This window comes from Mauremys reevesii, linkage group 2 (assembly GCF_016161935.1).
Source record: "Mauremys reevesii isolate NIE-2019 linkage group 2, ASM1616193v1, whole genome shotgun sequence".
In the NCBI taxonomy this organism is placed as follows: Eukaryota; Metazoa; Chordata; order Testudines; family Geoemydidae; genus Mauremys; species Mauremys reevesii.
In genome coordinates, this window is record NC_052624.1 from 65980191 (window position 1) to 66002646 (window position 22456).

Below are 22456 nucleotides of genomic sequence, written 5' to 3' on the forward strand. Positions count from 1 at the left end.
ATCAGAGATGCCCATGGCTGGAGATTGAACACTGGACAGGGTGGGAGAGGGCTCTGAGGTGGCATCAAGCATTCTCTGTCTCAGGTGCTTGGCTGGCTGGTTCTTGCTCATGTGCTCAAGGTCTAACTGATCACCATCTGTGGAGTCAGGAAGGAATTTCCCCCCAGGTCAGATTGGTGGTGACCTTGGGGTTTTTTCACCTTCTTCTGCAGCATGTGGCTGAGAATCACTTGCCAGGATTATCTGGGTGTATCTCACCTAATCATTTCTCTGCCATTACAGGAGCCTCGGGCACTGGTGCATGTCGTTCCCACCTGTTCTCTCCCAGTGGCACATCATAGTCTAGTCCTCTGTGGACTGTAATACTTTGGTCTAATTTCAGTTGTTGGGTTTAGTGTGCAGATGCTGGGTGATGTTGGTGACCTGGGATATACACAAGGTCAGACTAGATAATCTGGTGGTCCCTCCTGGTTTTAAACTCTGACTCGATGAACTTCCAGTTATTCCACACACAGAACAGGTGCACGGCAGTCACACGGGTACTACAGCTCTAAGTCTATTATCGTTGCAGTTATGGGGCAGTCCTGCTACCACTCTACTTCCCAAGGGGAGGATTCATTTTCCCTAGCACTGGACTAGGTTAGTCTTGCATGACACAGCCCAGCAATTTATGCTGATGACAACATTTACCCTCTAAAAAGCAGAAGGCACTGGGGGAAGGGCTAATCTTAATAGATGCTGAGTATGTACAAATCCCATTGGCTCAATAGGAATTATGGGTACTCACCACCTTTCAAGATCAAACGTAAGGCTTTTACAGTAATCAATAAATTTAAAGTACTACTCCAAACAAACAATCACCGATCTCTACTGAGTGCATTTATTTGTTAGAAGTTTAAAATACATATTCTGATCTTTATTGAAAGTTCTTTACTTTTTCTCCATTCCTTCTGCCCCTTTTTTGTCTTTTTGTAGGGTGGAATGATTGTCCACATCCTTTCTGGTAAATGTCTAGAGGCAGTGAAGAGTGAAGCTGAGAAGGACTTATCCTTACATTTGTGTAACAAGAATGAGAATCAGCTGTGGCGATTTGATCACTCACATGTGCTAGATGAGAGATGACTGACAGGTTTATGTGAAGATTGTCTCCAAACCTCACGGTCACTTTCATTTGGGATTCAAAACACACAGATTCCTTCATGCAAAAGAAAGTTGTGTGTGTCTGCCACGGTCTTCAGGAGAAGATAGAAAGATCTTGCTTGGAAAGTCTTGCTCAAGGAATTGCAGCAGGGTTCTAGTTTAACCAACTCAAGCTAAAAATTACTACTTGTTCTCTTCAACCAGAGAATAAAAGTACTGTGAGTATCAGTAATGACTCTGCAGCTCTACTGCTGCAGAAGACAAGAAGTTTGCCCTTTTAAGGAAACTTGGAAGACTAATTGCCAAAGGGTCTCTCTTCTAAAACTTCTAAGAAAACAGGAAGATGAATCTTTGTGAAACTTAAGAAACTCTCTCAAAGGAAGTCTGCCTTGCTAGGATGAGAGTTTAGCCAAGCTGTACCGTGCACTTGACCCATGTAAAACAAAGTAGGTTTTATATCTATCAAAGTAGAACATAATTACTTTTGTAAGAAATAGTTAATATATTCCTTTCCAAATACACTGAGACAAATACCCCATTCAGTGAGATTGCACAGTGTGTGTGAATTAGCACAGAATTGGGTTACATCTTGTTCTTGTTAAAAATTCTCATTGACGTCAATGGGAGTACAACCAGGCTCTCTGTCTTTGGCCCATTGTCTCTTTCTGCCTTAATACACAATCTAAATTGGATGGGACAATGACTCCAAAGAAATGAATAGATGTACAATGTTCGTGCTTTAGTTTCCATTGGGTTTTAATAACTCCTTGTCAGCAAACTTTCCAGTAGTAGGCTTCAGGACACCCAACAAGAGCAGAGTACGAAAGATTTAGGAGGAAAAAAACTCGCAAACAACATGTATTTTGACCTGTAATTTATTGGAGGCATTCAATTTTGGCTAATAAAACATTGAGATGAATTAATGTACTAAAGCAAAGTATCACTCAAGTTGTAAAACTTCCAGTTGAAAGCAGAAAATGAAAGGACTTTAGCTGCACAAGACTTTCTAGCTACGTAAGAAGAACATATTGGTGTCTACTTCCTTTTCCTGCATCTGCTGCTAGCTACTTTAAAGAATAAGAGTGTTGACATTGCTGACTCTACACAAGAGGATTCCTATAGCCCCTTACTCACCATGGGTCTCATAGATGATCCCCAAAAGTAACTCAGTAAGATTCTTTTACTGGGAGTGTGATCATGCATCCCTTCTGACCTCAAGTCTCCCACTGAAGTTAACAGCAATTATTATAATATGAGGAATATAGTGTCAGGCTCCCTGTGTCAGACAGTCTGACTTGCATGAACACTTTATCTGGAGTCCTTAAATTAGGAATGAAATCAAATAGGGCTGACACCTTCAGGTGCTTCCAAAATAGGAGGGGGAGAAGCTTGGCAAGACAGAGAGGTGATTGCAGGATGGAGCCTTTTCCTAACTACCTGGCTTTCCTTTAGATTGGCTCACAATTCATTTCCATATCAATCAATCACAGCTTTCATACAGTCATTAAGGGAGCAGCGCATCGATATTGAAACCTAATTTATTGCTGACTTTTTTAAAAGAGACAGAGAATGTTACTTTTACTAAAATTTAGAGCTAATTGACTTTGCAGTGGGGCTTGGCATAAGGCTGAAAATAACAGAATGTTCTGCTCAGAACAAGCCAGATGTCAGCCTTTGGGAAATCCCAGAAAATAACATTCAACAATAGAAATCAGTCACAACAGAAGAAACGAACATCATTGAGCGCTGTGTCATCGACAAAAGCATTATGGTATGGGTCCTGTTTGGTTTCAATGCCACAAATTCCACCTCTTGTGCAGGCATTACTCCATCCACCATAATCACCAAAGCTACCGCCTGTTCCTTCTATGATAGCACCACTGCTACAGCGGAATTTGATATTGTTAGCAGCTGTATCATCTAAAATTCCTTGTGGAACTTCAACTTTCAGCTGAAAGGCTGTTAGGAACCCTGTTGGACACCAAGTGATTCCTGACCATTGCCCAAACCTAGGGGGAGAAAGACAATTTCAATATATTTTTCTCTACTTGTTGCATAAATGCCAGTGAAATGTTATTTTAATCAAGTCTGATCAATTTTTAAAATGGGAAGTATGCCAGATTTTTCTGAATTATTTTGAATGTATTATTTATTATATGTTGAACACCAGCTGTGTTTGGACTTTGCAGAATACCCAGCGGATACCATTCCTTCAACCCAGAGCTTACATTCCAAAAATAAAGTGACAGCACAATCACGGCAGGTTGAACTTATCACAAAGCAGCAAGGAGCTTTTCCTGTTTGAGGGCAGGAAAAAGTTGGAACAAAACTGAAGAAATGTGAATGTCCTGTTCACAGTGTATGTATCAAACTCAAGAAAACCTGAGAAAGCAAGATTCACTATAGATACGTGCACACCAGAAAAAAGCCTTAAAGTAAATCTATTCACATCAGTGGAAGTAAGAGGAGAATATGTTTCTCAATATCAATTAAAAATAGCTTGGAGTTTACTCTTTGTTGCCTGCAATAATTGTAAGTATGTGCCTGGAAAAAAATTATACCCATACTTCAAAATCTGGATTTATGTTATGTCCACACTTTAAAACTTTGTTATTTACATGAATATCAAGACTATCTAGAGTGTTCATAAATAATGTCAACAAACATTTTGTAAGGGATATTAAACCTTGTGCTTCAGGACTCAGGCCAATCTCTAACTATCAGAAACCAGGATTAGACCTAAATTAAATAAATTAATGGAGATAGCCTATCTCCTAGGACTGGAAGGGACCTTGAAAGGTCATTGAGTCCAGCCCCCTGCCTTCACTAGCAGGACCAAGTACTGATTTTGCCCCAGATCCCTAAGTGGCCCCCTAAAGGATTGAATTCACAACCCTGGGTTTAGCAGGCCAATGCTCAAACCACTGAGCTATCCTTCCCCCTCTATGCAGGGTGCATTCTCCCATCTGCCTCCTGAAGGATCATTGCATGTCTTCTGAAGCACCTAGTGCTGGCCACTGTAGGGAGAGGATACTGCACACTAAATGGACCTTGAGTCTGATCTAGTATGGCAATTCCATCACCCAATAAATGGCCGAACCATATGTATCAGTGACCCACAGATCCTTTCATACACAAATTACATTTAAAAAACAAACTCTTTACATTACATAAAGACATTGATACAAACTGATAGAGGGTGAGGCTTTCAAAGTTGAAACTGATAACTTGGCCCTTAAGGGGACATAATCAATTTAAAAATAATCACATTTCTGTCTGAACATTTCCCTACTACCGTTACTAGTAATGTCAAAGACTATTGTAACTGAAAATTGAAGGGGAAATTTTTCTCTCTTTTTTTTTTTCTGTTTCTTTTCCTTTGTGTATTTGGCAGAACTCTGTGTATAGTCACATTCGCTGTTTCCCCTCTGAAGTCAGCCAGGTCCTGATCCTGTAAAATTAGCTGGACCCCTCCACTTATGCAGTGCCCCATTGGGGTGGAAGGGTCTACGCTAGTAGATCTGATTGCAGTGTCAGGGCTTAGTTACTTAGTTTCCCTTGCCTGGGCAGAACTTCTACACAACAAGGTGGGGGAAAAATATATATCTAAAAACAGGGAAATGTGATTGCCAAAATTTTGGCCTCAGGAGCAGGTAAAGTACCTGGAATTACTTTTAAGTTGTTATTTTTAAAGTGACTAAATTCCAGAATTTGCAAAAGAGAAGAATGAGGGGGGATTTGATAGCTGCTTTCAACTATCTGAAAGGGGAGTTCCAAAGAGGATGGATCTAGATTGTTCTCAGTGGTACCCGCTGACAGAACAAGGAGTAATGGTCTCAAGTTGCAGTGGGGGAGGTTTAGGTTGGATATTAGGAAAAACTTTTTCACTCAGAGAGTGGTGAAGCACTGGAATGGGTTACCTAGGGAGGTGGTGGAATCTCCTTCCTTAGAGGTTTTTAAGGTCAGGCTTGACAAAGCCCTGGCTGGGATGATTTAGTTGGGGACTGGTCCTGCTTTGAGCAGGGGGTTTCGACTAGATGACCTCCTGAGGTTCCTTCCAACCCTGATATTCTATGATTGACTGTGTCCCTATAACAGAAGTTGTTACAAGAAAATTGTAAAGGCCAAATATTCAAGTGAGGATGAGGTGTCAGTTTTAACTTTAAAGACCTGGGGCAAAAGGTAAGAAATTCAAACACAATACAAGCAATGTCTGCTATTTAAATTGTAGCCTTTTTTCTCTGAATTTTGCAAATCATGCATAATTAATACTTTGAGCCAAATTCATTGGGCTACACTGGTGTAACACAGATGATAACTTGGCCGCTTCCTCGGCAGTGGTAAACAATCATATTCCTAGCAGAAAAACTTAAAAAGAACAACCTGGAGGCAATAACAGGCTGCACTCTGGTTGACAGTGCTACAAGTTCTCAGGTTCCTCCTCATCTGGTTTACTATAGATCAAACAAAATATAAAAGGTTGAAGTACCATTAAACTTACTTTCCAGAATCAGATTCAACGGTATAGACAGCACTACTCGTACTGTTGATTTTTATGCAAAATAAACGGATCCCATTTAGTGCAGTGTCATCACTAGCTCCTCCATACTCCTCCATCTAAAATATACAGAAATACAGTAAGATCATTAACAGGATAAGAACCTATAGCTCTGACAAGGGTATGGATAAAGTAATCAGGTTCAGTTACCTTTATACTATATCCCATAGCATAGAAATGTTCTGGGCACATATCAATCCATGTCCAAGTGCCCCAAGGTCCTCCATTAGTGACATTTATTGAGCTGTAATACTTTCTGCTGGAGAAAGTGCCATTAGCGCTGATTTCTCTTTTACCAAAGACTGGGGAGACATAGGCTAAGCCAACCAAAAGGAGAATAGGAATGGCCTGCATTTTATAACAGCTGGATGAAGTAGTGTGAGCCACAGCACTAGTTTCTGCACTCTGTCCTTTATACCCCATTTTATCTCTGCCAATTTGATTAAAATAACAAATGTGTTCAAGATTGTCACATGGGAAAGTAGAACAAACAGTGTGTTTTGCAATGGTAATTTACTGGCTCGTGTTCTTAAATTAAATCTGGAAAGTCTGCAGCCCTCAGGTTCTGCCCTGAATGAAATATATCAGTGCACAGTGAAATCCCATAGTCCTTCAACATAACTTCCATTGAAGTCAATAGGAATTTTGTCTGAGTAGGCACCTGTGATGTTATGGCAATCTATGTACAGATTATGAATGCTATTTGATATTATGAACTCTGTGTATGGTTATCAGCATTGCCAACTTCAGTGATTCAAACTCCAAAATCATGATTCAGACTTCTCCTCCTCAAAATCTTGAGATTGGCCCAAAAAATCATGAGATGTTTACAAAAGATGATGATGTGTTTTTTCAGTATGCCTTTTGACTATTGAACTGCCCTGGCCCATTCGGAGTCTGTGTGCAACAATTAGTGTTGCCCACAATCCCAAATGTATTAGCTAAGGTGATGTGGACCTCCTGGTCAGGATCTCTCACCACCACATCTGGCCATCCTCTGGCTAGCAGTTAATCTTGTCTCCAGTCCTTTCATCAGTTCTGTCCCCACCCAATCCCCCCATCAGTCCCAGCTCCCATCAATTCAGCCTCATCCCTCCTGTTCAGCCTCCCACAGTGTGCTCTATTCCTCCTGGGGTTCTTCACTCTCTCTCCCATGCCTGGGTGGACTGCAGCCAGGTCCCTGCTCCTCCTGCCATGCTATGAGGGGTAAGCTCCGGCCTTTTCTCCCCCTTCTGTCCCTTCCTGGGCCAGGTGCTACAAGGGAAGGAGGTGTAGCAGGAGAAGGAGAAACGCTGCCCTGTCCATTTTTCTCACAGTAGGAGAGGGGGGACGAGGGAGCAGTGTTGCACTGAGCTGTTGAGCTCTTTGCTCCCTCCTTCCCCTGTGAGCATGGCAAGTGGAGAGGAGAGACTCTGCTGGCTTCTGGTGGGGCTGAGCTTTGTGAGGGGACTGGAGCTTCTTGCATCTCACAAGACGAGCCCCAGACACCTCTGAAATCCTGTCAATTGCACAAAACTCACAAGTGTTGGCAATACCGCATTAGGCCCTTATGGTAGTCTTTACCATATTCTGCCATCACATTTGTTGTGCTAATGAGAGAGGGAGTGGGACCTGGCCAACTAACTCTGAATGTGATAGTCACTAATGGCCATCAACAACCAAATAGACCTTGCCCAAGCAGAGCAATGGCGTTGCAGAAACCTAGGTAAAATCAGTCCTCTCCAGATTATCTATGGAGGACAAGAGAATGGAAAATTCCCCAAAGGGAACAAGGAGATGTGTGTGTTAGTGCAGGCCTTAAAAAACACAGAGGCTGAGAAGATCAAGGGTGGAGACAAAGGGGCTTGGCTTTCTGGGCACGAGGGAACCTTTAGTTTGGCACACCAGCCAAAGCTGATGCAGGAGTCAGCGAGGAGACTCCATGATCTGGAGGAGAAGCCTGGGCTGAAGGAGTGAAGTCCAGGAGATGGGCCTTGGAATTTTGAAAGGACACTGACCAAATCCCAAGGAACATTTAAAAGTGATAAAAAACCCCAAGTCCTAGACTGGTTTACAGATGATTTACTATTTTACCTACACCTGTACATCTTTTGTGCTGTCTATGAGTAAAGTGTGCTTTGTTTTAGAAATCCATCTGCAAAGATTGTGTCCATTTGCTTCAAATACATGCTCCTGAAGGGTTAAACAATAATTAATGTACCCATGAGGGTGAAGCTCTGAGGGAGGGGATGCTTAAACTGCTGGAGTGTATTGGGATGGGTTCAATACTGGCCTTGGGGCTAGGGCAGCTGGACTGTTGGATCGCATGTATAAGAAGAGGGAGCAGGCAGAGTCTATGCCCAGGGAGTGAGCCTAGTGGCCAAAGAAAGGCCTGGAACCTACCCAGACCCAGGAGAACTTAAAAGCACACAGATTCAGGGTATAGATCCAAATACAGCAGCCTGGGGTGTACCCAGCAAGGGGGAGCTTGACCAGGTCTGTGAAACCACTGAAGCAACTAACTTCTAGAGACCACAACCTGTGAAACACCCCAAAGGCCACCTCAGGGACTTTTACCTTGCTGAATGACCACATATCTTGGACACTTATAGTGCAGAAACTATTTCCTAACATTATGATTATAGAGTAGGTGGATACAGATATTGCATATAATGTTGTTACCTCTCTGCCAAGCAGTAGATGTCAGGCCTTGCAGGTCAGCTTGCCTTTGGAGGAAAAGTCAGAGGTGTGGTGTATGAGTACACAAACATACACCAGTCCTGGAAGAGAGATTCTCACAGACAGCCTGGGGCAATACCCTCTTCCAGGGTTCTCAGCCCACACACCAATGCCCAGTTTCCAGGAAACAACTCTGCCTCAAGAATGGACTGTAGTTAGAGATTAAATCCAAGAGAAAACTCATTTGCTGCTTACCACATCTCCCCAAAAGAAACCCAGGCCCCAAAACCAACACAGCATTTTCTTTCAAGTTTAAAATTTCCTCACAAATTAAGAAAAAGTACTTGTAAGATGATATGTAACAGCACCATCTAGTGACCCATTACAACAATATATATTTTCAAAAATATAATCTCCAACGCTTTTAAAAAGTGATCTATAATTTATATTAGTCACCATAAAGCTGTATTATGCCAGGCTTCTGGATGAGGTAGAAAGGTAATCAGGAACTTTGATGATATGGAACAGATGTGAGAGGTCAGCATTGATATTCTGTTCTATCTGGTGTGAACCTGGGTAGTGTACAGTACATCCAAAGGCTGAATAAGTCAATCTCTTTCTAAACAGCTGCAATATTTCTCTGCACGGACTTTGGTGTTTACACATGATGTTTACACAAAAGATAAGTTATTGCTATAAATACAAAGAGGAAAAGATAGACTTTCTACTCATTCTTAGGGGAAAAAATCCAAGGAATATTTTTAAGAGACTGATTTTTGTAAGCTACATTTGTGTAACTGTTCAAAAGGGCTAGGCCTAACACAAGCTACAGAGACAGCACGCAGCCCATGCAGATGCAGTAAGAGCACATTATTCCTTCTTTCTTCATCTAATCAGAGAGACAAACCTAAAGGGGATTTTCATTCTGCAGTCTTCAGGATGTGCACATGGTGATTTGTTCCAGTGAGCTAGAGAACCTCTCCTATTAGAGCTCCTTTTTCTGTTCCACAAAGCTAAGAGTGGAGGAGACCAGAACTGTTCATTAATTGATACCCAAGAGCAATGCAGATTTCTGCCACAGCTAAGAAACCCTGCTCTCTTAGTTTTAGGTTGGCTTGCATTGGACTGTTACGTAATGAAAAAATGGTGGGATTTCCAAGAGCAAGTTAACAAAGGGGACCTTCAACATCATGCTTCAGGGCATAAAGGTGTTTCCTACAATGCTCCATACATTTTCCTCTCCATATAGCATTGCACAATTGCCCAGGTGAACTGGGTGTTTTTGGGGGGTAGAAGTTGTCACTTTCTTCTGAAATATTCTGATGCATTATGGCAAGTTATTACAAGTAATGGTGACTCTAGTCAAAAGAACAGAGACATTTGGAGGTTATTGTCACAACAATTGTGGGATGTATCACTCTATAATGACTCATTGCACTATCGAGCAATAATACTGAGGACCTTCAGAGAGCTCAGTCAGAACAATGTTGTTGTGTTATAAAACACAGACTTCTGTCTGCAAAAGTGACTGGTAATCTGAGCCCTTCTATCCCACATGTCCAACCTGCTCTTTCAGCTGACACATGGGCATCCGCATTCAGATTCAGATTAGGAATAGTTGTTATAGGCAGGGAGCTCAGAATCTCCCTATTTGCCGCTGATGTCCTTTATTCTCTGATCTTGGGTAGTTCATCTGTTTGTAAACATCTAAGAGCAATGATGAGGGGTCAGCTAATTTTACAGTTTTTAGGATTAGTTTTTGGTGTGAAACTATGCCGGTTTCAAATACAGACTAAGAGCAACATTCTACTTTTCTTTTCATGGGTATAAATCTGGAGTAATGTAATAAAAGTAGCTTGACTTACTCCAGATTTAGTTACCATGGATTTATACAAATGTAACTGCAGAGCTTGGACCAAAATATCATTTATAAAGTACTTTATATCAACTGTTCCTCAGGGGGCTTTACATGCCTAGAGCGCAGAATAGCCCCTGCCTGTTTAATCTTAATAAACTGCCTTTGCAATGCAATTTAGAAACCTGTTTACAATTCTGGCATGATAATTTCATGGTTCCTTGAGATGATTAATCCATCAAACCTGAGCCTTTCTCCAGAACACTTTATTTTTGCAGGTGCTCCTGATATAACTGCCTAAATAGTACAAGAACAAACTAGACAAAATGTGCAGACGCTTTATTTGGCATGGAAAGAAATCAAGGACACAGCCCTGCTACAGTTGCAAAAATCAAAAGAGTATGGGGAATTTGGCCTTTCTAAGTGGAAATTCTACATTTGGGTGGCCTTGCTGCAATCTGTGTGGGACTGGCAGTCATTGTCTCTGAATGAAAAGCTTGGTTTAACCTAGCATGCTATCAAATTCTCCCTTTGTAAGAGCTCTCATTTGGCAAATGTACTGCCAGAATTTCTCTGGCTGAGAAAGCACTATCAAATCCTATTATGTATAATATCATAAAAGTGGGCCTCTTAGTTTAAAACGTTGAGTCAGACTAGGTTCTTCATGTTTTCTCCAACTGCTGATTTCTTTGAATTGTCCTGTAGCTAGGAAACTCCCAGACTTGAAAAATTAACAGGAAAACAAACAAAAAGGACTTAAAAAGATCAAGGAGTGTTTTGTAGGGAAACATATTAAATTATTCTAACAAGGTAATCTTCTGTATCAACCAAAATGAAATGTCTGTGTGTTCCTATACGTATGGCATTTCTTATTTACAACCCTGAACAGATGGAATAACAGCTTTCAAGACAAGGCTGAACATGAGGAAATCACCCACATATTTCTAATGAAGGATAAAGGTATCATGCATAGACAATCAATATATTACACATCTATGCTCCTTCTGTATCTGGGTGTGCAGCACAGTACATGAAATTGCTCACTAGGCTTTACTAATTAAGGAGCAAATCCTGTGCCCAGTGCCTAGCACAAATAGTTGTGCTGGGGAGAGGAATCTTCCCCTCACAAACTGCAATAGTTTCCCCAAGACCTTTTGCAGCCCCCAGGGAAGGAAGAACCCATATACCAGCATATCTTCCTGACCTGCCTCTGCCACAAGCTGTTCTCTCTTTGCTGCTGCAGGGTATGGAGCTGTGCACCAGTCCCCATCATCCAGGCCCCCTTACATGGCAGAACCACACCAATTCTACTGCTAAGCAGCCTTCTGTGGTTGTGGAGGAGGGGTTTCATTTGTCCCATTATAGTGAATGGGAATCCTTACTTGTTCAAAGAAGGGCTGCTGGATCTGACCCTCTGACTAGCTGCCTGCAAAGTTTGTCAACATTCAATTGTGTATCATGTTCTCAACAGGAGGCTAGCGCTGAGGCTGAGAAGGCACTTCCATGCCAACCTCATTTTAGGTGCTCTTCCTGGTGAGTCCCAAGAAGTAGCCTTTCCCTGAGGACCCTACGCAAAGGGAAGGGAAACTCAGTTACAGTTAGCCCCTTGCCCCTACACTCTGTTACAGTCATTATTAATGACTCATTAACAATCAGACTCACTATCCTTTTACCAGGGCAGTCACTAGAATGTAAGCATAGCACACTAATAAGCACTGAACTGGTCTGGTTTTCTCCTGTAAGGAGAGGGAGGTGGTACACAAGCCAATACATCATGGTAGGACCCCATTGTATAAGGCACATAACAGGCGGCATCCCCACTCCCTACAATAAAGTTAATACAATATATTAAAACTAGAAATAAACATCTCCCAGCCTCAAAAGGCCCACCAATCTCAACCAAAGAATCTGGCATCAGGGCAACCAAATAGCCCTCAGGAAAACCACTGTACCAAAGAAAGCTTCTTGGGCAACAGCTTTAAAAGTGGACATTTATGGTGCCATATAACAAGTGATGTAAATGATAATTCCCAACACAAAGAATATGGAAGAAAATGACTTAAAAGATCCAAACAAGTAAAGCCAAAGCAGTAGTGGGGGAAGGGGAGCATAAATCAGATAAGGTCAAACCTGCCTAAATGCATCACCCTTTCATCATCTGCATCAGTTGCTAATAAGGGATTTTGGTACACTTCTTCTCGGAGAGAGTTCCACTGCTGATGGCCCTAGACTCAGGGAATGGCTACACTACAAAATTAAATCACATTAATTTAAGTCAGTTGGGCATGTCCACACCACTCTCAGTCTCAGTGGAGTGCATACTCACTAGCAGTGCTTGCATCAATGCAGAGAGCAGTGCACTGTGGGTAGCTATCTCACAGTGCAACTAGCCACAGGGGGGTTTGGAAAGGGCTTGCAATGCCTCATGGGACCAAAACATTGTCGCAGGGTAGAATGGGAACATGGCTTCGACATCTCACAATGCCATTGATATCAGGGGAGGGAGGGAGGAAACTGCAAACAACCCATACTTTTTGCAAAAGCCTGGCTTAGTCACGCGTACACCATAGCCCAAGAGGTATGAACCCCACTCAGCTGTGCACTCTTGTTGTGAGCATTACAAACACCTCACACCTTAATCTGCACTATTTCCAGAACCGAGACAGGAGCTACTATGCGGAACATTGCAATGTCCTTGGAGCAGTCCTGCTGCAAGCCAGAGAATTCTGGCAGCCATGCAGTGGCTGAACATACTTCTGGTTGCAGGAAACGCGCACTGACTGGTGGGATTGCATCATTTTGCAGTTATGGGATGACGAGCAGTGGCTGCAGAACTTTTGAATGGCCACTTTCCAGGAAATTTGTGCAGAGCTTTCCCCAGCCCTGAAGCACAGCGACACTAAAATGAGATTTACTCTGATAGCAAAGTGAGTGGTAATTGCTCTGTAGAAGCTTGCAACGCCAGACTGCTACCGGTCAGTGGGGAATCAATTTGGCGTGGGTAAATCTACCATGGGAGCTGTTGTGATCCAAGTTTGCAGGGCCATTAATCGATTTCTGCTAAGAAAGATGGTGACTCTGGGAAATATGCAGGACAGAATGGATGGTTTTGCCATGATGGGGTTCCCTAACTGTGGTGGGACACTAGATGGCAAACATATCCCAAATTTGGCACCACCTTGCCAAAGAGTACATAAACCGAAAGGGATACTTTTCCAATGGTGTTGCAAGTGCTGGTGGATCACAGGGGGAATCACCAACATCAATATCGGATAGTCAGGAAAGGTGCATGACACAGATCTTTAGGAACACAGGTCTGTTCAGAAAGCTGCAATCCGTGACTTTATTTCTGGACTGCAAAATAACCATTGATGACATACAAATGCCAATAGTAATCATGGGAGACCCAGCCTACCCCTTGCTCCCACGGCTCATAACTGGTGCAAGAAAACCAAACAGAAAAATTGAATTAGTCCAAACAAAAATGGCCTACTGATATAAGTCAAGGACTGTGGTGAGATATTTAGTAAACAAGAAAAGGTGGGGAAAAAAGTTATCTATGCCAAGTTTGGCTTTACAGAAATAGATTTAATTGTTGTACAAAATAATGATAAAATGTGTCCTTCACTATTACTCTTTGGGGGGGGGGGGGGGGTGGCAGGGGCACGAGGGTCTGGGTTTTAAAAAAGCGACCATCCCCAGCTCATCTCCCAACTTCCCAGCATTGCAACTCATCTCAGCTTCAAGTCAGAAAGAGCAGATGAGGGTAACGGACTTTCTTCTCAAGAGGAAAACCAGCTAGCCTTGTTCTTGTTTAAGGCTCGCGCTCTCTCTCTCTCTGTGTTTCTTTCTAATTGCCCCTTTCCTTGTTGTATTGCTTTCTATCCCCCTTCTTTCCTCCTCTCATTCTCGGGCTTTTCACTGAATTCTGAAATCAACTATACTGCATTCATCCTTCCTTGTTAAGGAGAAAGAATCCAATCAGATGACATCCATGACCAGAGCCTGAACCAGGGTCTAAGCAGCAGGTGTCATGGTTGACTTGCCAGCTAAAGCATCCACTTGTAATGAACCAGCTGTCCAGTCTTCCAAAAAACAACAAAAGATGTATTTCACCCATTTATTTTTTATCCTGTTTCTATGCTACCTTGCATCTGTCTGTTAACAGCAGGATAAGTGAATGCCCTTCACACATCAGGACTGAGTGTAAAATGAACTTTTTCCTTTAAATCAAAGATTATTAATGATGTTTCTATTCTAAAAGGAGGGAGACTGATAGGGTCTTACTAAGTTTGTTCTGTATAATCACTCAACCACAGTTTCAATATAAATGTTTGTTTTAATTCCTTGTTCTCTTTTTTTTGTTAAATCAATAAACTGTCAACCTGAATGAATGCTTTTGCATGTCTGCCAAGTAACCATGTAAATCCAAGGTTTCTGTAAAAATAACTCTGAGCCTATCGATCACTGTTTAATGCTGGACAGTGAAAGTTTACAAAGATCTTTAACTCCTTAGGCCTTTAAAATCAGTATCAATACAACAGGGCCCCACTGTTCTAGGTGCTATACAATCAGAATAAATGATGGCCCCTTACAATTAATGATACAGTTTTAAAAACTTTTATTTAAATAAACAAAATAAATATTTGTAAAAATATATTTTAAATAAATTGAGACCACAGCAGTTTTTAAACATAGGAATCCAGCACCACCTTGTGGCCAACCAATGAAACAATGATTTGTTAAAATCATAGTATCATCCAGTTCAGATTCAGAACTTGTAGTTAATGGATACATTTTGGAACCATCTAGGTTTGGCAAAAACAAGGTTTTACCAAGCCTCATAACAATTTTTTCCCCCATGATTTTGTTTGGATTTAGTTATCCCCCTCTAACACATACAAACTCACTTATTGCAGGACTGGATTAACATAGGAAAGCTTGAAATAGTGAAATTGACTTTTTTATATTCAGTGCCCAAGCTGAGTGACATGAGTAGTAAACAAACCACATAAGTGTTATAAAGTATAAATCTGTAAAGCAGCCCAAGAATAAAGTACTTTGGAGTGTGTTCTTTCAAGGTTTTCTCTGTCTTAAGACAACCATTTAGTCATATGCAAACCTGCACTCATTCAAAGACTCCTGCTGGGAAAGCACTTACTGGACCAGGGTCTACATTGGTAAAGAATAATATAAATGTTGAGACGTACAAATAGAAACATAGCTACACTGTTCATACATTGACAAATAGCATTGAGAATAACGTGCAGCCTTATTGACTATTTCATGTAGTAGGGTCAGATGAGTTCACCCAAGTTGTTCAGGAAAAACTGGATCAAATGCTGCCCACAGTTACACCCATTCACCCCACTGGGAGTGCAGGTGCATTCATGGGAAGTTACCATGACTGCACGAATATTACTGAATGTGGCCCACCATGTCTCTCTTTGTGCAAACTAAATAACGGAATCAGAAGTTACCTAGTTTGTTTTAAGTAACTTTAGCTTGGTAGCCATTATCACATGATTGCTTAAGACTCTAGGTCTAAAGATTTGTTTATTTTAATGCAGCAAGCAACAGATATGACAGGTGCAACAAAAAAGTTGTACCCACTGAAGGCAGAAACTGCAGCTGTTTGTTTCTAACCAGAACACTTTCTATTGCCCAAACCAGAAAAAGTCTTCTACCATTTTAATAGTCCACGTTTTTCCATGTGGCGAACCATTTTGTAACATACATCATTAATAGAGCCAACCTTTTCTTAAGCTCCCACTGGTTGATGATCCAAGTATTTCATTCTGTGCAGCAACAAGGAGACTTTGCTGGTCCAGAGACTGGAGAATAACTACGCTTTAGTTAGGTTTAGCGTACAAATTTCACAACCTTGTATGCAATGGACTGGGAAAAAAAACTTGTTGATTTCCATCCTATCCTCAAGAGCTTCTGAAAGTCTTAAAACATTTTACAATAATTTAAGAATTATATGCTTTCAGGCACAAACCCACTTATGTTTTGGATTATTTCACACTACTAGAGGCTGTTGATAAATAGTAGTCAGTCGCTGGACGGGTATTTGAGGAGCAAACACTTCTAGAAATACAGAACTCTGCGAGTTTTCCACATCCACACATTGTTTTTTTTTGTTCAAGAAGAGCAGAGTCCACATAGCATTCATCAGCATTTAACCAATTCTTTGCTTGTAGGTGCTGAGACTACTTCACCACACATAAACTGTTCCTAAAAAAACAAAAATGAATAGTGTTATAACTAATTTCCACTGCCGCCCTCACAAGCAGTATAAAGTAAGATAATTTTGTTTTATCTGGCAAAACAGTTTTATTATAGCCACAGATGCAACTGAAGCCCAAAATTAAACTTTCATATAAAAATTTGCAAGAACTGATAACATACAAGTGTGTTTTAATAGGCTTGTCATTTGGCTAACGAAAAAACATCATTGCTAATTTGGATTATGGAGGTAGTGCAATTAAGGTTGTAACTAGCTTCCTATTACAAGAACAATTTTATCTACTCTTCATTTCATCTCTCCTCCTACCAAAAAGGAGTTTCTTTTAAGCTATGTATGGACTGCGGGTAAGAGGGAATTGGGGGGGGGGAAATATTAACATGAATTTTTGAAAAAAATTCTAATTCAATATTTATTTTCAGTGTTTGAAAAATAGTATCACAACAACAACTAGCTCCTATATATGGCATAGAAACTTCACATTTGATTTATGTGAGCTCCTTAACATGATCTAGTCGGTGCACAGGACTGTTTTTGCTAGTTTGAAATGTTTATTCACTCTGGGTTTCTGAACATATGCATATACGATTAGATCTCAATTATCTTTACAAACGTCAAAGCTCTGCTGATGGACTGCTGGGGCAGTGAAATGTGTAATACATAACAGAACAAAATTTACTTACAATATATGACTTTATCCTTAGAGTGCCCCTTTTATTTATAAAAAAGCCCAAAAGAATGCATCTACAATGACTTTTTCTCCTGGAAAATCTCCCACCATTGCTGGCAATGGTGGCAGCATAAATGTAAACTGGCTGTTGGCATTACCACTTATGTCACATACTTGTCTGCAGCCAATCTAGCCACATGAGGGAAAGACTGTCTGAAGCCATCTATACTAACACCTATGCGGGTGGTACCAGTGCAACCACGCAGTTCCTGAAATACAGGTAAGAAATTTCCTAGTGTATCCAGGGCCTGAGGGCAACTTCTCAGGAGACCTACCTGGATGAGCCATTTATAGCTACCAGTGGCAGCTGTATGCCTGCAGTCAGATGTCCAGACTAGAACAGTGTATCACCCAAGATGTTATAATTAAACCTCCACACTAGTTTAAAAATGTTAACATCTTCACGAGTGTTTTACACAGTCACAGTTGACCCTAGAGGGAGCCTGGGGTCCTCTGCGACAAGCCAGCATGCTATTAAAACGATAAACCCTGATTACACTAGGGCAGGGGTTCTCAAACTGGGGGTTGAGACTCCTCAGGGGGTCACCATGTTATTACATGGGGGGGGGGTCACGAGCTGTCAGCCTCCACCCCAAACCCCGCTTTGCCTCCAGCATTTATAACAGTGTTAAATATATTTTAAAAGTGTTGTAAATGTATGGGGGGGGTGGGGGTCACACTCAGAGGCTTCCTGTGTGAAAGGGGTCACCAGTAAAAAAGTCTGAGAACCCCTGCACTAGGGACTGGATAGGGTTTAAAGATGTACCAGACACCTGTTTGCCTTGACGGTGTCACCCGCTGCCACCAAGCCACCGAGGGAGAGACACACTTGTGTCCCCAGGTTCCCACTCACCCCTAGGCTGGCCCCATTCTCACCTGGTCATAGATCACCCTCACAATCAAGGAGCAGCTGGGGCAGGTGGCCACATCCTCCCCATTCTCCAAATCCTCCTGCAACAGAGCCAGGGACACAGTCATTGCTCCGCAACTGTGCTGCACTAGTGGTGTAAGGTTGTATTCCGCCCCCTGACCCGATGTGCTGCTTGGCTGTTATAAGCTTGCTCATGCGAGATAGACTGCCCACTAATATCTGCTATCCTCACTCTGCCCTTACTGCCTTGCTATTCATAGGGACTAAAGGGAGCAAATTGGAGGGGAGGGATGGGCAGAATCTGTGTGTGGGAAACAATACACAAGAGGATTAAAACAGCTGGAAGGAAGGAGAAGGGATGAGGGGCAAAATCAGGGACAGGGTGCAAAAACCAGAGTTAAGAACCACAGTAACGCACTGCCAGACAGTGGTAGAGGAAGATTCTGGGATAGGGAGGGGGAGAAGGAAAAACGTTACCCCAAATGGGAGCCATTTGCAGTTGTTACAAAAATACGGCAGGGGGCTGCTGCTCCCACACCCTCCACAAGACAGTATAATTCAGCACCCACTTCCCAGTCTAGTTCTTAAAAGCACAGAGCACCCAATGCCTAGACAAGGCAGCTCTTCCCATCTGATATGATGTATTGATCTGCTGAAGGAGTGAAATTTTTTTACATACACTCTCCTCCAAAAGTTATAATTGTCACATGTTTTTAGTGTTTAAAAGAATCTCATATTAGTTTATATGTCTGCATACAGCTGCAACAGTTGTTCACAGATCCTCCTAGCTGCTGTTCTGATTACCTGAATCGGACTGCCTTTTTCTACATTTACAGTGGATTACAAGTTTCACTCCTTTAAATGATTTACTTTTAAAATGTTATTTTTATTATTCTTAGCACTTCATCATTTACCTTTGTTGACACTGTGCAGATGGATGTTACTGTGTTAGTTCATATTTTTAATAGCAAATAAAGTAACAGTGAAAATATTAATAGTAGCTAATAGCTTCAGCAATCACATCTCAACATTTCTAGTATTGTGATATTAGTTTTTAATTCTAAATTTGTGTTTCTGATATTTATTTTTTTTATTAGACAATTTTATTCTTTGGGGTCAGATGACTTCAAGACTGACTGATTTCCTGGGTTCGTGTCAAAACTTCTTCAGTTCCCTTTGATCTGCAAATGGGGACTGTCTTTATCAACTGTTATTTGTCTCCCTAGTACTTTTTCCACGTGTCACCACTTCTGTATAGAACGTGACTCTAAAATAATCACTAAAGGCCAAGTTTTAAAAGGCTGAAAGCATCTAAATGCCTTTGAAAATCTCCCAAGTCACCTAAATACCTTTAAAAAACTGGTCCCAAGGGCATTGTTCTACCTTGTATGAAATCCTTCTCACATGCAAATTTTTACTGTAATTTTTATATGCAATGTACAATATATAACCCAAGATGGATTCTTGGGGTTCTCAGTCTAACAATCATGTGTTATGCACCTGAAAGTCATGAAATTAAAAATAATATTAAAAAAATCTTGCAATTTGCCTTTTTGTTTCTGTGCCTTCGGGGATACTAGCTTCATACTTTTGCTGTTACCTCTCCCAAAGAATCCATATACAGTAAAAGCTGTTTCCATGTTGGGGGAATGGGAGGAGCCAGTAAGTGAAAAACGCTGGTTAACTAAGAGGGAGTGAGTTTGGGTGTGGGGCTGGGGAGGAGGCTCAGGGTGCCGGATCCGGGGGGCGCTCACCTCAGGAGGCTCCCTACAAGCAGTTACCTTTCCCAGCTCCTCCTAGGCACAGGTGCGGCAGCCAGCTTTGCACACTGCCCCCGCCCTGAGCGCTGGCTCCACAGTCCCATTGGCCAGGAACCATGACCAATGGAAACTGTAGGGGCAGCATCTGCAGGCAGGAGCAGCGCACAGAGCTGCTTGCCACGCCTCCACCTAGAAGCAGCCGGGACAGATTGACGCTTGCCAGGAGCCGCCCAAGTTGAGCACCCCCCTCGGATCCGGCACCCCGAGCTCCCTCCCACACTCCAACCCCTCTCCCGTACCCAAACTCCCTACCAGAACCCCTACCCTGCACGTCCTCTCATGCCCCCAGCCCCGCACCCCCTCTCTCATGCCAAACCCCTTGTGACCAGTCATCTGCCTAGGAGCAACAGAGACATGTCACCATTTCTGGGGAGCCATGCAGAGCCAGGTAGAGAGCATGCCAACCCCGCAGCAACCAGACTATAAACTGAACTTTCTATGAAGATTAGAAATACTGGTTTATAGAGCTTTCCTGTTGGTACAGGGCCAGATAACACAGCTTTTACTCTACCTAAAATGGATGTACATTACTATAACATTAAGGTTTGGACCTCCAGGAATGTGACCCCCACCCTTTGTAACTGAAAATTTATTAAAAATCCTAATTTCTGTAAGTAATCTTCCATTCTCCAAACACTATGGTGCACAGTTTACTTTTCTATTACTTCACTTGTTGCATACATAGAAGTTGATTTTTTCTAGAAGATTATTTATACTTCTAATTGCATATTTTAAATTTCACAGCCTTTTATGTATGCTACATAGTTTGTTATGATACATTTCAGTGAAGTTCTTCATTCTAACATATTTACTGTTCTGTACCGTCAAAAATAAAGGATTCTTAAAACAGGAATGATCCTGTTACCCTTTTTCATTAATTGTGTGGGAGGTCATAGGGCTGATCTCATCTAGTTTGCCTTTGGTGGAACTAAAGTACCTGGTCTGACTCTACACTACGTTTTTACAGCAGGATAGGTAATACATGTTAGTTACCCCATTGGAAAAAACACGTTTTCTTAGCACTGAGAACACAGATTACAATGCTGACTCAGATGTTAATTAATCATTATTATTCATAGTTGACAACTCTAACACTGACTGTATGGCTAATACTGTTTCTAAGTCATCAGAAGTATTTGTCTCTGATGTCTGCATCCCCACAGTGGTTTGAGCCTGCTAAGCCCAGAGTTGTGAGTTCAATCCTTGATGGGGTCACTTAGAGGTATGGGGCAAAAATCTGTCTGGAGATTGGTCCTGCTTTGAGCGGGGGTTGGAGTAGATGACCTCCTGAGGTCCCTTCCAACCCTGAGATTCTAGGATTCTATTTGTACAGGTGTCATAGATAACCAGTTAAAACGGAGGGTGGGGGTGGGGATTGATGAGGAAAAGGCCTGAGAAACGGTCTCTGAAATAAAATCAGATGGCAACATGGCCATATGTTTGTGCCAAAGTACAGAAGTGTAAGTTCAATACGTGTAACAGTGACAACGAGGGTGCACAGGAGGCTGGATAAAGAACAGTGGCAGATGTTTCAGCCTAACAGCTTGTGTTTAAGAGGCGTTCGCGCGCATCGCGAGTACCGGTGACGCTGCTTTCCGCTGTGTTCAGCACGCCTGGTACGTTGAGCGTTCCCTCCCTGCAGACACTCTGCGGCCTAACCGGCAGTGGAAAGAGGCTAAGGAGAACAGACAACACCTTCCCCCAGCGTGGGACGTACAATAGCCCCGCGGCGCAGGTTACAAGGACACCTGACTCTACCTGCGCCACGCCGGCCGCAACCCCCCGCCCCCATCGCAACGCGCCACCCGCCGCCAGAGCACGAGCGCGGCAGCCGCAGAGCAGTAACCGCTAGCGAGCGAGCCGAGCCGGCGGCCGTTGGTGACGCGCCGGGTTCTGTGCACGGCCGCCCCGCGCTCCGTACCCGGGTGATGAGGAAGCGGTCCCCGCACGGGCACGGGTAGCTGTAGGTCTCGGTCTCCTCATCGTACTCGAAGTCCTCGATCTCCACCTCATCATGAAACACCGACATCGCCCCACGCCGCCGGTTCTCAACTGCGCATGCGCCGTCCCTCTTCCCCGGTACTCACGTCAAGTACGCCGCCAGCCCACTTCCGGGCCGACTCTTCCGTGTGCGCTAATCGCCGGCCAAGCTGGAAGCGCATTGCGCGTGCGCCGAAATCCGTTTTCCGGCAGGCCATTGCCCGTGCGCCATTCACTCGCGAGGGGGCGGGGATTTTTCTGGGACAGACCCCGCCATACGTCACAACCCGCGGGGAGCCAATGGGGAGAGAGAAGGGGTTGCCTCAGCACCGGGGAGGTGGGGCTGTTAGTCCCCATCAACGCAGCTCCAGGGGCGAGCACAGTGACTCTCCCCAACGGCCCCACCCCCATGCCCTGGGGCACAGCTCCTGGCAGGGTCGGCGGTCGTTCTCTTGCCCTTCGGGCCACTGGGCCGCGGGCGGCGGGGCGTACCCTGTCGGCGAATGTAGGGGGGGCGTGGCCTTTATCACGTGACTAGGGCGCTGGCTTCGCGCAGGGGGGCGCCCCCGTCACGTGATGCGGATGCGGCGCCGGTAG

The 22456-nt window shown here is 43.0% G+C and overlaps 4 protein-coding genes across 10 annotated transcripts in view; 2 read left to right on the forward strand and 2 right to left on the reverse strand.

Annotated features, from left to right (window-relative positions):
* Window positions 1–3650, forward strand: part of GALNT15 (polypeptide N-acetylgalactosaminyltransferase 15) — a 31810-nt gene extending 28160 nt beyond the window's left edge. The window contains exon 8 of the mRNA XM_039522960.1: window positions 976–3650. Within this exon, the coding sequence (XP_039378894.1) occupies window positions 976–1122 (147 nt within the window). The 3' untranslated portion in view covers window positions 1123–3650. The remainder of the gene's footprint in view (window positions 1–975) is intronic.
* LOC120397776 (vitelline membrane outer layer protein 1 homolog) lies at window positions 2000–6790 on the reverse strand. The gene is made up of 3 exons (XM_039524227.1): window positions 5849–6790; window positions 5642–5757; window positions 2000–3149 (listed from the first exon to the last, which is right to left on the reverse strand). Exons 1-3 carry the CDS (start codon window positions 6119–6121, stop codon window positions 2852–2854), a joined length of 687 nt encoding a protein of 228 aa, XP_039380161.1. The 5' UTR covers window positions 6122–6790; the 3' UTR covers window positions 2000–2851.
* A 7879-nt stretch (window positions 6791–14669) lies between these two features.
* Window positions 14670–22331, reverse strand: DPH3 (diphthamide biosynthesis 3). Of its 3 annotated transcripts, none has more exons than XM_039521581.1 (3): window positions 21967–22331; window positions 18065–18139; window positions 14816–16448 (listed from the first exon to the last, which is right to left on the reverse strand). In XM_039521581.1, exons 1-3 carry the CDS (start codon window positions 22075–22077, stop codon window positions 16386–16388), a joined length of 249 nt encoding a protein of 82 aa, XP_039377515.1. In that variant the 5' UTR covers window positions 22078–22331; the 3' UTR covers window positions 14816–16385. The 3 variants fall into 3 exon arrangements, with proteins under 3 accessions (XP_039377518.1, XP_039377515.1, XP_039377516.1); XM_039521582.1 differs by lacking the exon at window positions 21967–22331 and adding an exon at window positions 21801–21943; XM_039521584.1 differs by lacking the exons at window positions 18065–18139; window positions 21967–22331 and adding an exon at window positions 21801–21943 and having other exon boundaries at window positions 14670–16448.
* Window positions 21821–22456, forward strand: part of OXNAD1 (oxidoreductase NAD binding domain containing 1) — a 51456-nt gene continuing 50820 nt past the window's right edge. Inside the window, exon 1 of one of the 5 annotated variants that reach the window (XM_039521572.1) lies at window positions 21821–21958. The gene's annotated coding sequence lies outside the window, so the exon portion shown is untranslated. The other 4 variants (XM_039521576.1, XM_039521578.1, XM_039521574.1 and 1 more) reach the window with 4 other exon arrangements.

Bases quoted from the DNA above. Each gene is read 5' to 3' on its own strand.
- DPH3 (XM_039521581.1), bottom strand. From the start codon at position 22,077: ATGGCCTGCCGGAAAACGGATTTCGGCGCACGCGCAATGCGCTTCCAG. The intron at 18,140-21,966 runs GTGAGTACCGGG...GCTCTGTTGCAG, and splicing joins GGGCTGGCGGCGTACTTGAC to GAGGATTTGGAGAATGGGGA. The intron at 16,449-18,064 runs GTGAGAATGGGG...TTGTTTTTTTAG, and splicing joins TGAGGGTGATCTATGACCAG to GAACAGTTTATGTGTGGTGA.
- LOC120397776 (XM_039524227.1), bottom strand. From the start codon at position 6,121: ATGGGGTATAAAGGACAGAGTGCAGAAACTAGTGCTGTGGCTCACACT. The intron at 5,758-5,848 runs GTAACTGAACCT...TGTATATTTTAG, and splicing joins CTATGGGATATAGTATAAAG to ATGGAGGAGTATGGAGGAGC. The intron at 3,150-5,641 runs GTAAGTTTAATG...TTCTCCCCCTAG, and splicing joins GTTGAATCTGATTCTGGAAA to GTTTGGGCAATGGTCAGGAA.